General features: G+C 42.7%; 1 protein-coding gene across 2 annotated transcripts in view; it reads left to right on the top strand.

Moving 5' to 3' along the window:
• LOC137380919 (leucine-rich glioma-inactivated protein 1-like) overlaps positions 1 to 21,421 on the top strand; it is a 51,356-nt gene that overhangs the window by 8,540 nt on the left and 21,395 nt on the right. For both annotated transcript variants that reach the window (XM_068053329.1, XM_068053328.1), the window contains 3 exons: positions 621 to 692; positions 801 to 872; positions 9,828 to 9,899. In XM_068053329.1, coding sequence (XP_067909430.1) covers positions 621 to 692; positions 801 to 872; positions 9,828 to 9,899 — 216 coding nt within the window. The remainder of the gene's footprint in view (positions 1 to 620; positions 693 to 800; positions 873 to 9,827; positions 9,900 to 21,421) is intronic.

Raw genomic sequence — 21,421 nt, 5'->3', positions numbered from 1 at the left:
TTTATTTCTTCAAGAATTAGCAAGTAATTGGCCAAAGTATTTTTTGTCTTTTTCTTTGTAACAGAGCTATAAAGAGAAAGCTTTTCAGTTAATGTGTGTGTGTGTGTGTCTAAGGTAAAAAGGGAACTTACATATTTCAAACCGTGTGTTAATGTTTTGCTTTGTTACTGATTAAGTCTTGTTTTATAATAAACTGATAATTTTGTTGTTTAATAAAGAAACCTGGTTGGTGTATTTTATTCTGGGATAAAGGGTAGAGTCTATGATTGACCGTATTGGTAATTGGGTAAACATTTAAATATATGTTGTGACTTGTGGAGAAGTGGAACTAGAAAAGACAGCGCACTCCTCCCTCGTCAGTCGTAAGAGTACTCGCAGAAATTTAACCAAAATACTACAATCAAAAAAGGTGTAATGGTGGATATTGATGCTGTATAGGTCTTTTGGTAAGGAAGCACTAAAACACTGTCATGTTTCATAAGATACACTTTTTTTTGTCAGCTTTAAATTGATCTTGGTGTAGCTTTGAAATAGGAATAGTATAATTGGTTATGAATGATATTAAGCTTCAAATTGTATATGGTTTAGTAAACTTTAATTAATTGTTAATTTTTTGACAGTTTGTTTACTTCAAACACATTTTATTCGATTGCCAATGATGCATTTAAAGGTCTTGATCACCTGGAATATCTGTAAGTATATGCTACATTTTCCTGCAATGAAAAATTAGATATCCTACATTAGTGTGATTATTTGTAATAATCAATGTGGTATATATAACACTATTAATATTTCTCCAGATTTATAGAGAACAATAAAATCGAGTCCATTTCAAGGCACGCTTTCCGAGGCCTCAAGACACTTACTCATTTGTAAGTATGTTACTGTAATTTAATTGGTATATATTTGTAAACTAACTTTGGTTCTAGTATTTAAAATAAATACATAATTATTGAAGTATTTAGATTAATGTTGCATCACTATTTATTAATTAGCATTAAATTATTTGCTAAATAGTCTCTGTCTTTTGCTAAATAATCTGGAGATACATAATTATGTTAATTGATTTCTTAAATCTAGGGTATCAGCATGTAATTGACTAAAGCAGCTATTCAAGCAGTAAACTGCTTTGCCCAAACCAATTAATTTGCTGCTTCTAATGCTGATGAGGTCAGGAAAAGGGAATTAATTATTGAATTAAGGAGCTCTATATCCAATTTTATTATCTTTGAACATGGTAGCCTTATTTACTTGGGAAAGCTCATTTATAACAAAGGTCTGTTAGCATAAAGTGAGCAATAACTAAGCAAGAGCCATGAAATGATACTTTGCACCCTGGAGTAGTCAACATTGGCAAAATAAAATTACAATAGTAACTATAAAATTCTCACCTTTCGAGCAGTGCCCACCCTGGGTGTTGTAGGCAGAAGGCCCGAAAATTAGGCATTGGGTTTGCTTTCACTCTAAATAAAAGGTCCAACAGAGGTAATTTGTTCAGGTGAGACAATGTGAAGCAACATGTGAAGGAAAAAATGGTAAATCATTAGCACAGTGGTGTGTGCCACTTTATAAGAACCAACCATCCAGGCTGAAGTAAGGAAGAAGCAGCCCAAATCTTCAGGCACAGTATAATGTAGGAGAACAAATTTTACAGATGGTGTCATAAGGTATTCGTATTTGCATGCTGTTTCCAGTTTGCAGATGGTCTGAAAGTTATACTTGCATAATAGATTTCACCCCGTGTATTGTAATACAAGATTTAGCAGCTGTCACGTTTGACTTGCTGTTACTACTGTGTGATCTATCGAACAAGAGTATTATTGCTGAAAAAAAGACATGTTGTCAAAGCTTTTCATCTTGCACTCATCAGGACAGTTGCAAGAATGCCAAATTTCAAAAGGAGCAACAATTTATACTGCATGAGTAAAGGGTGTTGATTGGTTGGCAAATCGTCTCTGATTGGTTGAGGCATTGCCATGGAGAATGCAACAGGGAACTACTGTCCCCCACGCTTTGTTTAATTCAAATAAAGTGCAACGCCTGGACATACTCCTTTTGCCTGCAGAGGACAGGTTCCTGTGTATGAATATATGTAGCTTCTAGCAAATGTAAATAAGCCACATTGCGAGCCTGACTGATAACCTTAAATTGGTTGTTAGTGTAATTCTTAGTATACTCGAGATTGTTCAGTAAGTGCTGTCCAGTCGCTAAATCACATCTAACATTATACGTTGTGTTCTGAGTTTTGCAAGTATGGGCTGGTTAAGTACGATCAGTACTCTGCCTCTTGCGAACAGCCGAAAGGACGTGCTGTTTGCCCAGAACACAACGTCTAACATTAGATGTGATTCTGTGCTTGCCAGGCTACCCTCAGAAGCATTTCTACATTGTTCCCATCAGCCCTTGTTATAAATGGCTGAGGAAGAACTTAAAATCAATGGTGGTGTGGTGGTGTCAGGCTGTATCCCAGGTGAGACATGAATCTGCTAATGTTCATCCAGGCCAGAGATAATGAAACATCCAGACTGGGAGAACATTTGATCTTGTTTGGGCAAGTGGAAGCTTCACTCCTAAAAGGCCTAATTATAACTGCCTTGCTGGACAGCAGGAAATCTGCCCCAGAGTGTTAATCTGTTAATTGTGTGTTAATTGTTTGATTATATGCAGGTGGAGGGTGTTAATGGGGTCTTACTTGAACACTTATAAGCAGACACTTACTGAGACTGGTGAAGGGTTTGAGTGAGAAGTTACATGTTTGTAATCTTTTTACTCTGTGCAATAAATGTGAGGCTGAGTAAAGATAGGCTCCAGCATTATCCTTCCATAACAAGCTTTCTGGAGTTTAAGATGGTGGCAGAGGATGGTTGTCTAAAGCTGAAGTTTGCAAACTCGGATTTTTTTTTACATAGAAAACTAAAATTGCAGGGGCTATTGTGGAAAATATGGCAGAAAGCAACTGTAAATTGTCAGAGTATGATTACCCTCTGATGTTCTCTGAGTCTGAACCATATGACCACTGGAAGTTTGAAGTGGATATGTGGACACTGGTGACAACTCTACCAAAGAGGAAACAGGGTATGGTCTTGGCATTGTCACTTCCTGTCAAAAGTAAAATCAGAAGTAGTGTTTTGTGAACTGGATGCTCGTCAGTTGGATACTAATGAAGGATCTTCTGTTAGAATTCTTGGATGAAATTTACAAAAAAGATGACCTATTAAATGCATATGAGGCATGGGCAGTTCATGCAAAGAATTCACTTCAGATGGTTGGAGGATATAGTTCCTAACAATTGGTCTATGGGTGGAATCCCAAATTGCTTTCTGTAATGTGTGATAGTCCTCCTGCTCTAGAAAGTATTGCAATTAGTTCAATTTTTTTCTGCACATTTGAATGCTTTATATGCAGAGAGACAGGCTTTCATCAAGGCAGAGGTCTTTGAGAAAATTCAGAGACATCGTATAAGGCCATCAGAGGAATTTAATTTAGGAGATTTGATGTATTATAAAAGAGATGGTCATAGGGAATGGAAGGGCTTTGGTAAGGTAATCGGTCATGATGGTAAGACAGTAGTTATCAAGCATGGAAATCAAACTAAAGGTTCATTCCTCACGCTTGATCGGGTTGATTACAAAATCTCAGAATCTGAGCAGTTGACAGAGGGAAACGAGGTACCTCAAATACTCATGTGGTTTTTGATGAAGGTCCTGAGGAACAGAATGAGGTAGATCCAGGGTTGAATAGTAATCTGAGGGATCATGATGCTCAAGAACATGCAAACATACAAATTAGGAGCAGGAGTAGGCCACTCAGTCCTTCGAGCCTGCTTCACCATTCAATAAGTTCATGGCTGAACTGATTACTCCACATTTCCACCCAACCCCAATAATCTTCCACCCCCTTGCTTATCAAGAATCTGTATTTATTGGAGTTTAGAAGGATGAGAGGTGATTTTATTGACACGTGTAAGATCCTGAGGGGATCCTGAAAGAGCTATCAAATCCAAAGACAATTGCCCGAGTAGATACTCAGGTAACATGTATTCCAGAGGGGTCTAATAGATGGAGGAATGCAACAATTGTGGGGTGTGCAGGAAAATCTACAGGCAAGCTTAAATATAGGTTAAGTGTTCAAGATGATGACCAAGAAGCAAGGTCCATGAACTGGCAGAATAGGGTGAAAGAGTGGAGGGTAAGAAAGTGCAGTGCAAGTTCTAATAGTGGGTCTGGAAGTAACTCTTACATAAGGGAGCGATCACATACTGGAGAAAGAGCCTCCGATAATGTGCGAGGGAGATCTTCTAGCAGTAGTGCTGAAAGACATCAAAGAGGCCGTAGTTTGAGCAGATCCCACAATGAAACAAAGGGTAGAGAACAGTTTCTGAATAGAACTAGAAGCAGAAGTCCTCATGACCGTGACGTTTTAGTGGCCGCCAATAAACTTGAGGATAAACTAATAAGAGAAGCAAAACATAAGGAATTAGAGATTTTGGAGTTTACTCTGAGTTATCAGATAGGGGACTGCCAGCCTTGTCACATAGATGGATTTGTACTGAAAAAGTCCATCCCAGTGCAACTTAGAAGACAAAAGTGAGGCTAGTTGCAAGAGGTTTTGAAGAGCGACTGGGTGATACCAATGTTAGAGTGGACTCTCCGACAGCTGGAAAAGTCATCTTAAATCTTCTTAGCTCTTTTGGCCACAAATCCATGGGAGTGTAGATCCATTGACATAAAAGCTGCATTTCTGCAGGGTGATACTTTTCAGAGCAGCAGCAGATGCAGAAGGCAAACTATGGAAACTGCACAAATGTGTCTATGGCCTTAATTATGCTTTCAGAGTGTGGTATTTCTTGGTGAGATTTGTTTTGTTGAAAATTGGTTGTGTTCAACTAAAAGGAGATCCTGCAATGTTTTATTGGTAACATATATGGAAACGTTCAGAAGAAAGAGAGCTGAAGTGGCTTGAGTTAACTAGGAGGCGACAGAGTAACCCCAGTGAAAGCAGGGCCACAATGGAGGATCATAATTCAGGGCTGGGTACAGAATTGTTAAAACTAGCTCAATTAATTCCAAAATTCAATGAGGAAGATGTAGAAGGATTTTTTGTGTGCTTTGAGAAACTGGCAAGGCAGCTAAAATGGCCAGCTGAGACCTGGCCTCTTTTATTACAAAGCAAGCTAACTGGAAAAGCCCATGAGGTTTATTCCCTGTTGCCAGATGAGAGATCATCAAATTATAAACTAACCAAAAATGCTATCCTCAGGGCATATGAATTAGTACCCGAAGCCTATCTCCAAAAGTTTAGAACCCTCAAAAAGCAAGCTAATCAAACTTATCTGGAGTTTGAAAGAAGTAAGCAGCTAGCTTTTGACCAGTGGCTGAGGGCTCTTAAAGTACAGCTCAGCTATGAGAATCTCAGAGAAGTAATTCTGTTAGGGGAATTTAAACACTCTATCCCACTCTCCATAAAGACCCATGTAGAGGAGCAGCAGTCCAGAGAGCCTGGCAAGCGGCCGTTCTGACTGATGAGTTTGCTTTAATTTATAAGTCAGTTTCCCAGGGGAGAACCTTTCCTACTCACCTCCACAAATCTGAAAAGGACAATGGTTGGGAAGGTGATAGGAGCGCAAACAGTCCTGGGAGAGAAAGAAAAGCAGGAGACACAGGGAGTCCTCCTCTAGCCAAAAGGGAAGGTGCTGTGAGCAGTAAGACTGAGACCCAGATAGCTGTGTACTTCCATTGTAATAAAGCAGGGCATTTAAAAGCTGACTGCTGGAAACTAAAGGGAAAACCTGTAGGGTTAATCAGGGCACACCCACTCAGTGACAGGGACCCGATGGAAAGCACAGTAGAACAAGCTGTGGCTTTAACTGTAGTAACAGTGAGACCCAGGAAACCTACTGCTGCAAGTGCAGGAAAATTTAATAGGATTCCTGAAGGTTGTCAGGGTTTTGTGTTTGAAGGGAAAGTAACCCCATACCTCTCGAGTGGGGCAAGCAAGCCCATATTAATTCTCAGGGACACGGGGGTCACTGGATCTCTTTTACTGGGAAAAGGCCTGACCTTTCCCCCAGAGAGTGCAGTGAACACCAGAATGGTGGTGAATGGTATTGGAGGGCAAGGTATGCCTATACCTGTGTACCTTGAGTGCGAACTAATTTTGGGACCGGTGACCGTAGGGATTGTCCATAGTTTGCCTGTGGACGGGGTTGACCTGCTCAGATGTAATGATCTGGCGAGGGTGAAGGTGATAGCCCATCCAGTAGTGAAAGAAAGACCACAGGAGGTAAGAAAGACAGGGCAGTGGCAGGAGATGGACCCCTGCAGTTTCCTTGAATGTAAAGTGGATCAGGCCATGATCAAACCAGCTCCCGTAGAAGAGACTGAATTGGCACTGCAGGCAGATGACCAGGTCTGTCTGTTTGAAACTTTCTTTGGAAAGTTGGGAGACCCAGGGAATTAATTAAATGGATTTTTCCTGGCTGAGGCTCAGCGAGCCGACCCAGTATTGCGAGAGTTAGCACAGGCTGCCCAGTCTGGAAGTGAAGCAAAGGGAGTCCCTGATTGCTACTATTTAAAGAATGAGGTACTGATGAGGAAATACAGTTGATCTCACAGACCTGAGAGCAAGGAGTGGAAGTAGTTCACCAGTTAGTGGTGCCATAGAGGAATATTAAGAAGGGCCCATGAGACTACAGTGGCTGTACATGCCGGTATCTTCTTTGGCCTCCTTATCTCGAGAGACAATGGGTAAGCGCCTGGAGGTGGTCAGTGGTGTGTGGAGCAGCGCCTGGAGTGGCTATGAAGGCCAATTCTAGAGTGACAGACTCTTCCACAGGTGCTGCAGAAAAATTTGTTTGTCGGGGCTGTTACACAGTTGGCTCTCCCCTTGCGCCTCTGTCCTTTTTCCTGCCAACTGCTAAGTCTCTTCGACTCGCCACACTTTAGCCCCGCCTTTATGGCTGCCCACCAGCTCTGGCGAACGCTGGCAACTGACTCCCACGACTTGTGATCAATGTCGCAGGACTTCATGTCGCGTTTGCAGACGTCTTTAAAGCGGAGACATGGACGGCTGGTGGGTCTGATACCAGTGGCGAGCTTGCTGTACAATGTGTCTTTGGGGATCCTGCCATCTTCCATGCGACTCACATGGCCAAGCCATCTCAAGCGCCGCTGACTCAGTAGTGTGTATAAGCTGTGGATGTTAGCCGCCTCGAGGACTTCTGTGTTGGAGATACGGTCCTGCCACCTGATGCCAAATATTCTCCGGAGGCAGCGAAGATGGAATGAATTGAGACGTCGCTCTTGGCTGACATACGTTGTCCAGGCCTCGCTGCCATAGAGCAAGGTACTGAGGACACAGGCTTGATACACTCGGACTTTTGTGTTCCGTGTCAGTGTGCCATTTTCCCACACTCTCTTGGCCAGTCTGGACATAGCAGTGGAAGCCTTTCCCATGCGCTTGTTGATTTCTGCATCTAGAGACAGGTTACTGGTGATAGTTGAGCCTAGGTAGGTGAACTCTTGAACCACTTCCAGAGAGTGGTCGCCAATATTGATGGATGGAGCATTTCTGACGTCCTGCTCCATGATGTTCGTTTTCTTGAGGCTGATGGTTAGGCCAAGTTCATTGCAGGCAGCCGCAAACCTGTCGATGATACTCTGCAGGCACTCTTCAGTGTGAGATGTTAAAGCAGCATCGTCAGCAAAGAGGAGTTCCCTGATGAGGACTTTCCGTACTTTGGACTTCACTCTTAGACGGGTACAGTGGCTGTACATGCCGGTATACGAAAGACCAAAGCCCACTTAATAAAGAGAAGTTTGAGGCAATATCTGAAGAGGTTTTGTTTCAGTTCTTCGAGCTCACTGTAGAGTCCTTGATTGTAGGTAGATCTTGCTTTTCGTTGGGGCCCAGTATTCCTCTTAAACCTTGTTCATTGTAGGAGCCTTAACTGTGAGGTCATTAATTAATCCTATCTCGTTGCATAATACCAGGTCTAGAATAGCGTGCTCTCTGGTTAGCTCCAGAACGTACTGTTCTGAAAATTTATTCCGAAAACATTCTATATACTCCTCATCTAGGCTACCTCTGCCCATCTGATTTTTTCAGTCTATATGTAGGTTACAATCCCCCATAATAATAGCCATACCTTTCTGACAAGCTGCCATTATTTCTTCCTTTATACCCCGTCCTACAGTGTGGTTAACGTTAGGTGGCCTGTACACCACTCCCACAAGTGACTTCCTGCCTTTATGATTTCTCATCTCTACCCAAACTGCTTCTGCATCGTGGTTTCCTGAACTTGGGTCATCCCTCTCTATTGCGCTAATACCATCATTAATTAACAGAGCCACACCTCCAACTTTTCCTAGCTTCCTAAATGCCATGTATCTTTCAATAGTCAGGTCCCAATCTATGTCATCCTGCAGCCATATCTCTGTAATGGCTATCAGATTGTACTTATTTATTTCTATTTGCACTTTCAGTTCATCTGTTTTGTTTCAAATGCTATGTGCGTTCAGATACAGAGCCTTTAGTTTATTATTTAGTATTTTTGTAACCTCTACCCTTATCTGTTGATTTACTCTTAGATTTGTACGCTCTGTCCCTTCCTGTCACAGTCTGTTTATCATTTCCCACATTAATACCTTCCTCTCTTGCCTTATCTCTACTTGATTTATCATGTCTTCCCAAATTTGATCCCTTGCCCCCACTATTCAGTTTAAAACCCTCTCTATTCCCTAGTTATGTGGCTCACTAAAACACCAGCCCCAGCACGGTTCAGATGTAGACCATCCCAACAGTACAGCCACCACTTTCCCCAGTACTGGTGCCAGAGCCCCACGAACCGGAACCCACTTCTACCGCACCAGTCTTTGTGCCACGCATTAATTTATGTAATCTTATTTGCCCTATGCCAATTTGCACGTGGCTCAGGTAATCAGAGACTTTGAAATTTTCTTTGAGCATGTTAATAATTTGTGCATAGTATGGAATTTATTTTGAAATGTTTGAGCATGTTAATCCATGTTGTATTAAAAAAGAAAGAAGGGAGTTTGTTAATCTGTAATTGTTTGATTATATACAGGTGGAGGGTGTTAATTGGGGTCTTACTTGAACATTTATAAGCAGGCACTTACTGATATTGGTGAAGGGTTTGACTGAGAAGTTACATGTTTGTAATCCTTTTATGCCGTACAATAAATGTGAGGCTGAGTAAAGATAGGCTCCAGCATTATCCTTCCATAACAAGCTTTCTGGAGTTTAACACAGAGTGCGATGATTTCCTAACATCTAACTCTACCTTAAGATTTTATGTGCAGACCCCTTATTTTGAATGGCTAATTCAATTGTTAGAATCTAATATTTTCATTGTTTTAAAGGCTACAGTCATATCCCCTCTAAGTCTGCATTTCTCCAGTGAAAGCAGTCCGAATTCATTCAGCCTATACGAATAACTAAGACATAGTCGCTATAACAATGTTTAACATTTAAAATTTAAAATTCTAGCTAACTTGAAGGCCTGGACTCCTGACTTGCCGAAGACTGAATTTATGAACAGGTGGAGTTAGAAATGTTAGCTGCTGAGTCCTACTCAATTTCAATTTTCTTTTAAAAAGTGTGTGTGCAATAAAAACTGGAGATCAGCTGGTCTTTCAAAATTTTGAAGCATTAGAATAAGAAACATGATGGTGCAAGGTATCTTTCATACTTTCACCTTACTGTCTTAAGTCATTTTAATAGTTGTTGAAGCAAGATTTGCTGAGGTAACAGTTTCAGAATTCTATATTACTAATATATTGTCTTTCACTTTTGTTTGCTTTCAACAGAAGTTTGGCAAATAACAATCTTCAAACTCTTCCTAAAGACTTATTCAAAGGCCTGGATGCATTAACTAATATGTAAGAGAATAATTTGCACCTCTGAATACTTGGTGTTTTGTTTTAGTATGCTTTAAGATGTAGCTATGTATACTTTGTGCAACAAAAAACCTCCAGTATATAGACATTTTAAGTGTTGCTGAAATGGGTTTATTTTAGGATTCATTAATGTGCATAAAATGGATCTTCACCAATGTTGTTGTACATTACTGAGGGCAATCTTATTCTAGAATGGGAGAAATCATGTGCATTAAGTGCTTACCGTATATTTATCAACAAGTGGGGATATATTTGCTCTGTGCCAATTGTGCTAACATGTATTAGACACAGGTGATCCATATTATCAAGCACTGAGGCCTGCAGTCCTCCTGTCAATAAACCAAGGATCTGCACATCAGACATGTACTATATTCATTAAGGGCCCAAAAAACTGTTACTGATTTACTGATCTTATAATGTCTGAACAGTGCTGCAGTCGCAGCACCCATATGAAACAGGTGCTGCAGTGGTAGACCCCAAAGTCAGCCATGTCTGGGCCTTTTCTTAAATGGGACTCTGCTTCCTAGTTGTGGGAAGTACTGATGTTTTGATCCAACAATTTGGTTGCTTCTTTGAATTTCTTTGTTGCTTTCACTACTGAAGCTGTACATACTTTATCAAAGCTGCAACCCACCTCCAATCTGTTGTGTTTGGCAAGGAAACTGCAATTGTACCCAACCCATTGCACAGTCCTCTCTACCTGGAAGAAAAGAATCAGTGGAGGCACTCAAGGCAAGGGTCTTTTCACCTTAGGCATTCAAATAAAAGCTATCCACATGCTGCTGCTCACGGAAACAGGCCAAATCACATTACTGATATTTGCTTGTAGAGACAATGATTTACTCAAAAGAAACACTCAGGAACATGCAAACAGGAGTGGGCCATTTAGTCCCTCAAGCCTGTTCTGCCATTCATTGAGATCATGGCTGATCTGTGGCCTAACTCCATAAACCCACCTTTACCCCATATTCCTTAATACCTTTGGCTAACAGAAATCTATCAATCTCAAATTTAGAATTAACAACAGCATCAACTGCCATTGGTGAAAGAGGGTTTCAAACTTCTACCATCCATTGCACATAGGAGTGTTTCCTAATTTCACTCCTGAAAGGCATGGTTACGATCTTTAGGTTATGTTCCCTAATCCTAGATTTCCCCAACCAGTAGAAATAGTTCTCTCTATCTCTTATCTGTTCCCCTTAGTATCTTGAAAACTTCAATCAAATCACCCTTTAATTTGTTAAATTCCATGGAATACAACCTTAGTATGTATAATCTCTTCTCATAACTTAACCCTTGGAGTCTTGGTATCATTCTAGTAAATCTACACTGCACTCTCCCCAAGGTCAATATATCCATTCTAAGGTGTGGTGCTCAGAACTGAACAGAATACTCCAATGTGGTCTAACCAGGGCTTTGTATAGCTGCAGAATGACTTTTAACCCCTCGCATATGCTAGGTCTCTCGATATTAAGACCATTATTCCATTAGATTTTTTGATTATTTTCTGTACCTGCCCATAAAATTTTAATTATCTATGTACCTAGATCCTCAAGTCTCCTTGGACTTCCACTGCTTCCAACTTTTCACCATTTATTAAGTGCTCTGATTTAACCTTTTGAGTTCCATAGTGAATGAGCTCATACTTTCCTAATAGTTTTGCCCATTCACATAACCTGTTAATATTTTGCCTATCTTTGTGGCATCAACAAACTAGGCTATGTGGCTCTCTATCCCATTATCTGAGTTGTTAATAAATACAGGGAATAGTAGAGGCCCCAACATAGATCTCTGTGGGACAGTATTAGTCGCATCCTGCCAATTAGAGTACCGGCCCATTATTCTTACTCTTTGTCTCCTGCCACTCAACCAATCTCCTAACCAAGTCATAATTTGTCTTGAATTCCATGAGCTTCAACTTTTTCTCAGTCTCTCAGAACTGATGAAAGGTCACTGACCTGAAACATTAACTTTGCTTCTCTCTCCACAGGTACTGCCAGACCTGCTGAGTATTTCCAGTATTTTCTGGTTTTATTGCTGTTATTCACCATTTTTTTTCTAATATCATTGTCAAAGTTCTTTTTACCCATTACCAGATCTTCCCAGTTTATTGTAGACAGTTTCTGTCTCATCCCATTGAAGTCAGCCTTACCTAAATCTAGAACTTTAGTAGCTGTTTTGGTTTCTTCCTTCCAAACACAACATTAAACTCAGTCATATTATGTCTACTATTAGATAAATGTTCATGCACTTTTAGGCTGTTAACTAAATCTGGCTCATGGCTCATTGCTCATTGCTCATTCTTAAATTTAATATGGCCTGCCCCCTTATTGGTTTTAGGTCATATTGAGAACTAACCGGAACACAAACAAGAAATTTGCTACCTTTCTGCTTATCCCAATCTATATGGAAAGGAAAATCCCCATTAAAACCACTCTACCTTTATGATATGCTTGTCTCATTTCTGTATTAGTACATTCTTCCACTTCACAGTTGCTACCAGGGAGCCTATACACAACTCCCACTATAGTCATTAATTTTTTTTCTATTTCTTATTTGTACCCATAAAGTCTCCACTGCCTGCTTACATCTCATTATGTCATCTCTTATCATAGAAGTAATTTCACCCTTAAGTATGAATACTACTCCTCCCCCTCTAACATACTTTCTATGCTTCCCTAGACCTTATAATCTGATATATTCAGTTTAGAGTCCTGATGGTTCTGCAGCCATGTCTCAGTAATGGCTATCATGTCATACCCTCTAAGTTGAATTTGCACCTGCAATTCATTCAGTTTCTTCCCTACAATCGTGTATTTGTATCAAGAACATTTATTTGGACCACACCTTAATCTGTCCTTCTGCTCAAATGTTGTTTTTGTCACATTTCTTATTTTTCCCTTATGATTTAATTAATTTCTATTGTTTCGTTTTTCCTTTACCTGTAGTGCCTATTGCACAATTTATGACGATTACTCAACTTTCTTCCCTATTGGTTGTTTCAGAATTATTTATACTGCCTTTTCCACCTGAGCTCCCCCCCATTTACTAGTTTAAAGTCCTGTGACTGCTCTGTTTATCCTTTCTGCTGGATCCTGGTCCAGCACAGTTCAGGTGGAGCCCGTCCAACGAAACAGTTCCATCCTGTCCCAATACTGATGCCAGGGCCCTATTTCATACCACTCCTTCAGCCACATATTCACCTCCTTAATCTGCTTTTCCCTATGCCAATTTGAAAGTCGCTCTGGTAATAATCCAGAGATCGTGGGCTAGAAATTCATGTGCCTCGGTTTTTGGGCAGAGGGGTCGTGATCTACGACCTGCTCGCACTGGTTCTGATCAAGACAGACAGCACGCATATTTGGTGCTGCCACTTTATCTGCCTGATTGTAGCCTGTGGCCGAGTGGATCCTATGCAGCTTCCTCGTTCTTCGCGCTGCTGGCTTTCTCTGTGCTCAGCAGGAATCTGAACAGCATTGTTTGGATACCATGTGGTGCAGCCAACCTACACTTCCTAAAGGCAGGCTCTATCTCTTAAAGAGAAGCTGCATTGAATAATATTGGTGGAATTTAAATGGTGGAAAATTGAATAAACTTACATGGGTCGTCAAGGTAAGTGAATGCATCGTCATCTGACATCTCCTACCCACCACAACACCAAACTATCACGCTGCAAAGTGCACCACACCCCATCACTCGCCCATCAGCACTCCCTGGCACGCAGGACTCACACCTAACATCCAGATACTCCACCTCACCCTCGCACACCTGCCAATGCTGCTGGCCTCACATCCACCTCTCACAACATCCACATACCTCCAGCTGTTAAGCTATATCAGGAACATCACCAAAACGCATTGCTACACAATCACTGACATTCTGCCCTCTCTTGCAGGACAAGGTGGCACACAATAGAAGGGAGCAGAGCAAAATCAGTAGGGGACAAGGATGCCTTCATCTCTTAAACTGTACAGAGGAATGGCTCTCAGCATCATGGAACCGACAGAAAATGGTACCATAGTGGTAATGTCACTGGACTAGTAAACCAGAAGTCTAAGCTAATGCCCTGGGGACACTTGGCAGCTGGTGGAATTTAAATTCAGTTAATTAATAAATTCAGTTAGTTAATAAAAATCTGGAATTGAAAGCTATTCTCAGTAATGGTGCTATGAAGCTATCATCGATTGTCTTAAAAACCCACCTGGTTCACTAATGTCCTTTAGGGAAAGAAATTTACTGTGTTACGATTAGGTGAGAAACGTGTCTAGGGGTCCCTCTCAGCCTTCACCTGGTCTTACTGTAACAGGGTTTAATTTTAAACACATAGTGTTTTTAGCTCCCCCTTGGTGAATCCTTGTTGACTGCTTTCCAATTATAAGGCAAAGAAACCAGCACAAACAGGTTTTCTTAGGTTTAAAGAAGAAAAGTTGAAATATATTGAACTTGAACTTAAACTCTAATTCAGTTGACGCCTATGGATACACAACGCGCCCATGCTAGCATGCATACACGATACACACATGCAAATAGAGACAGAAAAGAGCAGAAGAAAAAAATAAAGTGGAAAGTTTTGAGGCAATGTCTGAAAAGTTTTTGTTATGGGTCTTCGAGTTCACTGTAGAATCCTTGATTGTAGGTAGTTCTTGCTTTTTGTTGGGGCCCAGTATTCTTCTTAAATCTTGTTCGCTGTATGAGACTTCTCTCTTGAGGTTCATGTGTCTTCAGTGGATTCAGAAGCTTGTGAGAAAGAGATGGGAGCAGACAGGAGAGATCTTCTCAGTCCAGGAGCAAACAGTCTTTCTGAGTTCAAACTCTCTGGGGCTAGTTTAAAATACCCTGGAACAGCCAGTTAGTCATGTGATCAGCTGGTCTAATCAGTCCTGGATTGTATCCTCTCGCAGTCTCTGGAATGCTGCTCTTACACACAATGCCTGGTGATCAAGGTCCATTGTGGGTTGAATGTGTCAGGGAATGGTCCTTTGTCCTTCCCAGCACTGTCTGTTAATATGCAAATGTATTTTCCAGCCATGGCTGATCTGTTTAACATGTCATTTCCTTGCTCCAGCAACAGTTTAAAATTAATGTTTATGACAAAATTAATGTGCCTCATTCTTGGCATGTGGGTGCTTAGCATGACAACTGTCTTTACCTGGTCTGGCCTATACATGACTTGAAACCCACCACAATGTGGTTGGCTGTTAACTGCCCTCTGAAATGGCCTAGCAAAACACTCAGTTATCTAGGGCAATTAGGGATGGGCAACAAATTCCTCCTTGCCAGTGTTGCCCACATTCCATGAAAGAATTTTTAAAAACATACCCCATGTCATCCCAAGGCACTGAGAAAGAACATTGAGCATGTTCCTGCCTTATACCCCTTCTCAACTTCCAGCTCCTCATTCCAGTATCTCGCATGATGTGCAAACTGCAGATGGTGTGACCATGGACATCTTGCTTCTCTCCCCACTCCCATTCCCTGACCCCAACCTTTCCTTTCTGAATTCCAGCTTTCAGACACCCAAAAACTGCCACCTGCCCAACCACAGTAGCCCAAGGAGGAAGAGATATAGCAACAGCACAGTACTAATGAAGAGGCCTTGGCACTTGACCTGGCATTGACAGACAACAACTTAGATACTGGCGCGGCACATACCTTGGAGGCTAGTTTAAAGTTGGGATCAGCACATGGTGAGTCATGTGGGCACAAGTGGACTGCATCTAAGCCTTGGTAAAGGCTAATTTTTTTGCCAGCTCCCAGGAAGGCGAGGCCGCATTAAAGTTCTGATGCAGAGGACTCAGTTTGGAGCTTGATTGGATGAAATGCAGGAGAATGCTGATGGGCATTCTCACTGAGATGCTAGCTGCATTGGTTGGCCTGCCAGACAGACTTCTTTCACTGTTAAGAAGCATGGAGGAACTGGGCTGCAAGTTGGCAGAGGATATAGTGCAGAGCTTCCCTTCTCAGCAACCTCCAGTCTATCTTCCACCTCACTGTCGTGCTGCAGACATAGATGCACTGCCTCTGCTGCTGCATACCTGTTGCAGCCTTTGTGTGGACAGACCACCAAAATCCGCTGCCCTCCCTGTCAATATGCAGCAACACTTTGGCAAATCCAGGAACTCACCACAGAACCTCTAAAAACACTCCGGTGTACTTCCAGACATTGTGCAATACAAGAAGTTCTTAAAAAACAATCTTACCTGTAATTTGGGTGCCTGACCTGTAAGGAACTCTAGTACAGGGCCCACCTTGCATCCTTGCGCCTGTTGTTTGCAGAATGGGGTACGAATACGTTGCCTGGACTCGCATGGTCCAAATTAGGTATCCTGGTGTCACATCAGGCGCTTGGATTGTGTGAAGTCAGGATAGCGCTGTTTCACAGGCTTACAACACATGCAGGGGACACTCTTGAGGGGGCCGTTTTAAAGAGGACGCGCCACATGGGCTGCCCCTGAAGTGGCTGGCGGCACTGAAAGTGACTGGTAGCGCTGTGTGCGCCAAGAAAGCGGTGCTAGGTTTCCGCACCTTGTGGACACTGACACTCCCAAATGAGCACATCGACAGTAGATTTTTCTGCCTCAAATCTCTCTGGTTCAGACTCATTGAGCTGGAGTGTGAGTTAGAGATACTTTGGCACATAAGGGTGGGGGAGGTGTACCTGGACAGTTTGCCACAGATCTTGGTCATACCTTGTGGAGAAGGAAAGGATCAGAATGATGTTGGTGTGACTGATAGAATACTGAGTAAGAGGACATAAAATAACTAAGATCTGCAGAAACTGCTCCTATCCAATAGGTACTTGTGAGGATAAGGATGAAGACTGCTAGAAGGATTGCCAGAATGTTGACGGTGGCACCGTGGAGCAGAAAGCAGTGCAAAGGGAGGAGGGAAAGCATAATATGGTAATTCTAGGAGTTTTGATAATTACGAGGGCAGGTAGCATTCTTTGTAAGCAGGATTGAGAGTTCCACATAGTATGTTGCCTACTTAGTGTTAAGGTGAGGGAAATCTTGAACTGACTTAAAAGATATTAGAGAGGGAGCTGAAGGATCTAGTTGTCCTGGTCCATGTTGTAGTCCAGTTGGGACCAACACCATAGGAAAAGGTAGGCAAGAGGTCACATTCAGAGTACTGGGGGCTAAATTTAATAAATAAACCTTAAAGGTTATTGGGCTTAAAGTCAAGAGGAGGGGGTCCTGGGAGGAGCATTGTTTCCCGGCTGGGGGTTTTGTGGTCCAAAGATTGCCCACAGAGGAGGGCCCCCCGCAAGCCCACAGGGAGGACGCCTCGTTTTACAAGGCGTATTTACAAAGAGTATTGTAAGGAAAGTGCTTGTTTAGATTCCTGTGTTCTGTGCCGTTCTCTTTACTTACCTATCAAACAAAAGTAAACAAAAATCATCATGAAGAGAAGAGCAGAGAAGAGCCGAACTCCTTCAAGGTGGGAATTCCTGGAAGAGATGTGACAGTGAATTGAACAAAAAAAAACCAGGAAGTAACATACTCCAAATACTGGAAATATGAAATGCAAACAAAAAATGCTAGAAGCATTTTGGTTGGGTCAGATCAGGCTGGGTTACTCGGAGCTGATAAAGGATTATAAACCTGAAATCTTAACCCTACCATTTTTCCACAGCTGCTGCTGCGTGTTTCCAGCATTTTCTGTTTTTATTTCAAATTTTGAGCATCTGCAGTGTTTTACTTTTTATTTACTAGAGAATTTGACAGAAGTGTACAGCCTCCTGCAGCTAGACCTTAAAGTCACTTTGAAAACAAGTGCCACTGGATCATTTCAAGTGACAGCAACACCTGACAAATTTTCCAATCTGTAGTCCGCATCTACATCTGCAGGTGATAGGTCCATTGTTGCTTGGGATTTAATTACTTTACCTATGGCTGCCGCCGAGGGAACCAAAGATATCCCAAGAACCCTGTTCATGAATCTTAACACATTCAGGGTCAAAACCTGAAAAAAGATACAACGGGATATACACATTTCCCAGGATCTTGATACAGAGAGCACTCAGATATTGAAGAAAAGGTTAAGATGCTTTGATCCATTTGGGGAAGTCATTGTACAGCCTGATCAAGTTATTCCATATTTCCGCATCTACTCCACCTAAGACAATTTCAATTTTTGCATGCCTCGTGGAGAAGAAAGCCGACCTCAACCAGTGGCAGCAGAGAACCACAACCAGGAACCAAAAAAGACATCTGCAGAATAAACTCTTCACTCAGAAGGTATTTAAGGCATCTATTATTTAGTGCCTGAAATATTTAGTGCACAACAGTCATGCACATGATCCAGCTCTCTGGCACAAAACAGAATCCCTGCTATAGCTCTCAATCTTACATCAATACCAATGAATATCATACATATGTCTCCAAAACTATTTTATTTTGCAAAGGGGGCCACAAACCGGTATTAGGCCCCCTATTTGTATATGAAAAGAACCGAATGCCTGTTTCAGGTGTGTGGCCTGAACATCTGTGCAGGAGCCTTTACCAGCACTCTTCGGTCGCGGAATGAACGTACACACGCTGCCTGCCATATTGGACCCTTGAGCATCAACTTTACACCTGTAAATTGAGCGCAGTATGACCCAATTTCTTGACTTTTGTTCCTTTCCACTGTGAGTGGAAGTGAGGGGGTTGTTGCTATGGGTGGAATTCTATCGAAATAGACTGTTTTTGTATTGTGGGGGGGAGGGGAGGTGGGGGGGGCAAAGGCTGGCAGCAGGTCAGGAACCCATTTGATGCAGTAGCCGGCTTTGCCATGACTCTTTAACTCAGTCACAGCATTAGCATCCTGCTTCCAGGTTTCCTAACCAATCATAGAGTGCAGTTGTGATGACGACCCACACTCTGTCAAAGGAAGGATTTTCTACTTGAAGTGACCTCAGTCTCTGACTGTTTCCTGAAGGTCCTGCTGTTGGATCTGGAGGACTGAAGGGAAGTGCTGTTTCCTTCGGATGGGAGGAAGAGGCCAGCCTCTCAAAACAAGAAGGCATGAATGGAATTTGCCAGGAAGTCAGCAGCAGGACTGTGGTCCTTGAACCTGGATACAGTGCCTCAAGGGGTTCAATGAACTAATAAAGGCAGGAAAGGTGAGTGGCGTCCCACTTTCAGGTGCCAACCCTCACACTGACTACCCCTAGCATTCTCCTGCACAGAACAGCTGCAGCTCTGCTCATTCCTCTTTCTACAGGTGCCTTCTCACATCCCCATCTGAACAGCCAACTCTGACAATCACCCTCATCATATTGACATCTCACACCCATGCCTCACAGTCATAAATGGTGCCATTGCATCCGCTCTGCACAATCCATTTCTCACACTCATAACTATCTGTTTTCTTTCCTTGCAGAAGAAGAGAGTGCACAGCTCCAGGGAGAGGCAAAGAATCGGGGGTGGCTCTTTTGTGATAATCACCTTGATGGTCATTGGCAATGCATGCCCACCAGGTCCACTGTGAAGGAGGCCTTGTTTCAGGACTTTATGATGTCAGGAGCAACCTGCCATGAAAGCCTGAGCCTCATGAGGCACTGGTGCTCAGACATGCCGAGAAAGGTCTGCCTGTGGATCTGCATTAGGGGTATCAACTCCTTCGAGCTGGATCTCTGCGTCCATCCCGTCTGCCCGCTGGAGCGGCTTTTGGCTGAGGAGAAGGCATATGGTGCTATTGCTGGTGGTGTTCCTGGTGCTGTTGGTGTTGCTGATGCTACTTCTTTTGTTCCTCTTCAGAGGTCCAAGGTAGAGCTACATAAGCTGCTGCCATGTTGCAGTGAAGGCTGGCACAGGGAAGATCAGATCAAGGTGAATAATGTCCAAGGTACAAAGAACAAAGAACAGTACAGCACAGGAACAGGCCATTCGGCCCTCCAAGCCTGCGCCGATCTTGATGCCTGTCTAAACTAAAACCTTCTGCACTTCCGGGGACCGTATCCCTCTATTCCCATCCTATTCATGTATTTGTCAAGATGCCTCTTAAACGTCGTTATCGTACCTGCTTCCACCACCTCCCCCGCCAGGTACTCACCACCCTCTGTGTAAAGAACTTGCCTCACACATCCCCTCTAAACTTTGCCCCTTGCACCTTAAAGCAATGTCCCCCAGTAACTGACTCTTCCACCCTGGGAAAAAGCTTCTGACTATCCACTCTGTCCATGCCACTCATAACTTTGTAAACCTCTATCATGTCGCCCCTCCATCTCCATCGTTCCAGTGAAAACAATCCGAGCTTATCCAACCTCTCCTCATAGCTAATGCCCTCCACACCAGGCAACATCATGGTAAACCTCTTCTGTACCCTCTCCAAAGCCTCCACGTCCTTCTGGTAGTGTGGCGACCAGAATTGCACGCAATATTCTAAGTGTGGCCTAACTAAAGTTCTGTACAGCTGCAGCATGACTTGCCAATTTTTATACTCTGTGCCCTAACCGATGAAGGTAAGCATGCCGTATGCCTTCTTGACTACCTTCTCCACATGTGTTGCCACTTTCAGTGACCTGTGGGCCTGTGCGCCCAGATCTCTCTGCCTGTCAATACGCCTAAGGGTTCTGCCATTTACTGTATACGTCCCACCTGTATTAGATCTTCCAAAATTCATTACCTCACATTTGTCCGGATTAAACTCCATCTGTCATTTCTCCGCCCAAGTCTCCAACCGATCTATATCCTCTGAAAATCCTCATCACTATCCGCAACTCCAGCAACCTTTGTGTAGTCCGCAAACTTACAAATCAGACCAGCGACATTTTCCTCCAAATCACTTGTATATTCTACAAACAGCAAAGGTCCCAGCACTGATCCCTGCGGAACACCACTAGTCACAGCTCTCCATTTAGAAAAGCACCCTTCCACTGCTACCCTCTGTCTTCTATGACCGAGCCAGTTCTGTATCCATCTTGCCAGCTCACCTCTGATCCCGTGTGACTTCACCAGTCTGCCATGAGGGACTTTGTCAAAGGCTTTACTTTCTGACCTTTCTGACCTTTCTTTATCAATCATCTTCGTCACTTCCTCAAAAAACTCAATCAGGTTAATGAGACACGACCTCCCCTTCACAAAACCATGCTGCCTCTCGCTAATAAGTTCATTTGTTTCCAAATGGGAGTAAATCCTGTCCCGAAGAATCCTCTATAATAATTTCCCTACCACTGACCTAAGGCTCACCGGCCTATAATTTCCTGGATTATCCTTGCTACCCTTCTGAAATAAAGTAAAAACATTGGCTATTCTCCAGTCCTCTGGGACCTCACCTGTAGCCAATGAGGATACACAGATTTCTGTCAATGCCCCAGCAATTTCTTCCCTTGCCTCCCTCAGTATTCTGGGGTAGATCCCATTAGGCCCTGGGGATTTATCTACCTTAATGCTTTGCAAGACGCCCAACACCTCCTCCTTTTTGATAACGACATGACCCAGACTATCTACACTCCCTTCCCTAGGCTCATCATCCACCAAGTCCTTCCCTTTGGTGAATACTGATGCAAAGTAGTCATT

The sequence above is a fragment of the Heterodontus francisci genome, chromosome 20 (assembly GCF_036365525.1).
Source record: "Heterodontus francisci isolate sHetFra1 chromosome 20, sHetFra1.hap1, whole genome shotgun sequence".
NCBI classification, from domain to species: domain Eukaryota; kingdom Metazoa; phylum Chordata; class Chondrichthyes; order Heterodontiformes; family Heterodontidae; genus Heterodontus; species Heterodontus francisci.
Note: the sequence above shows the minus strand (reverse complement) of the source record. Positions and strands in the feature narration are given on the sequence as shown.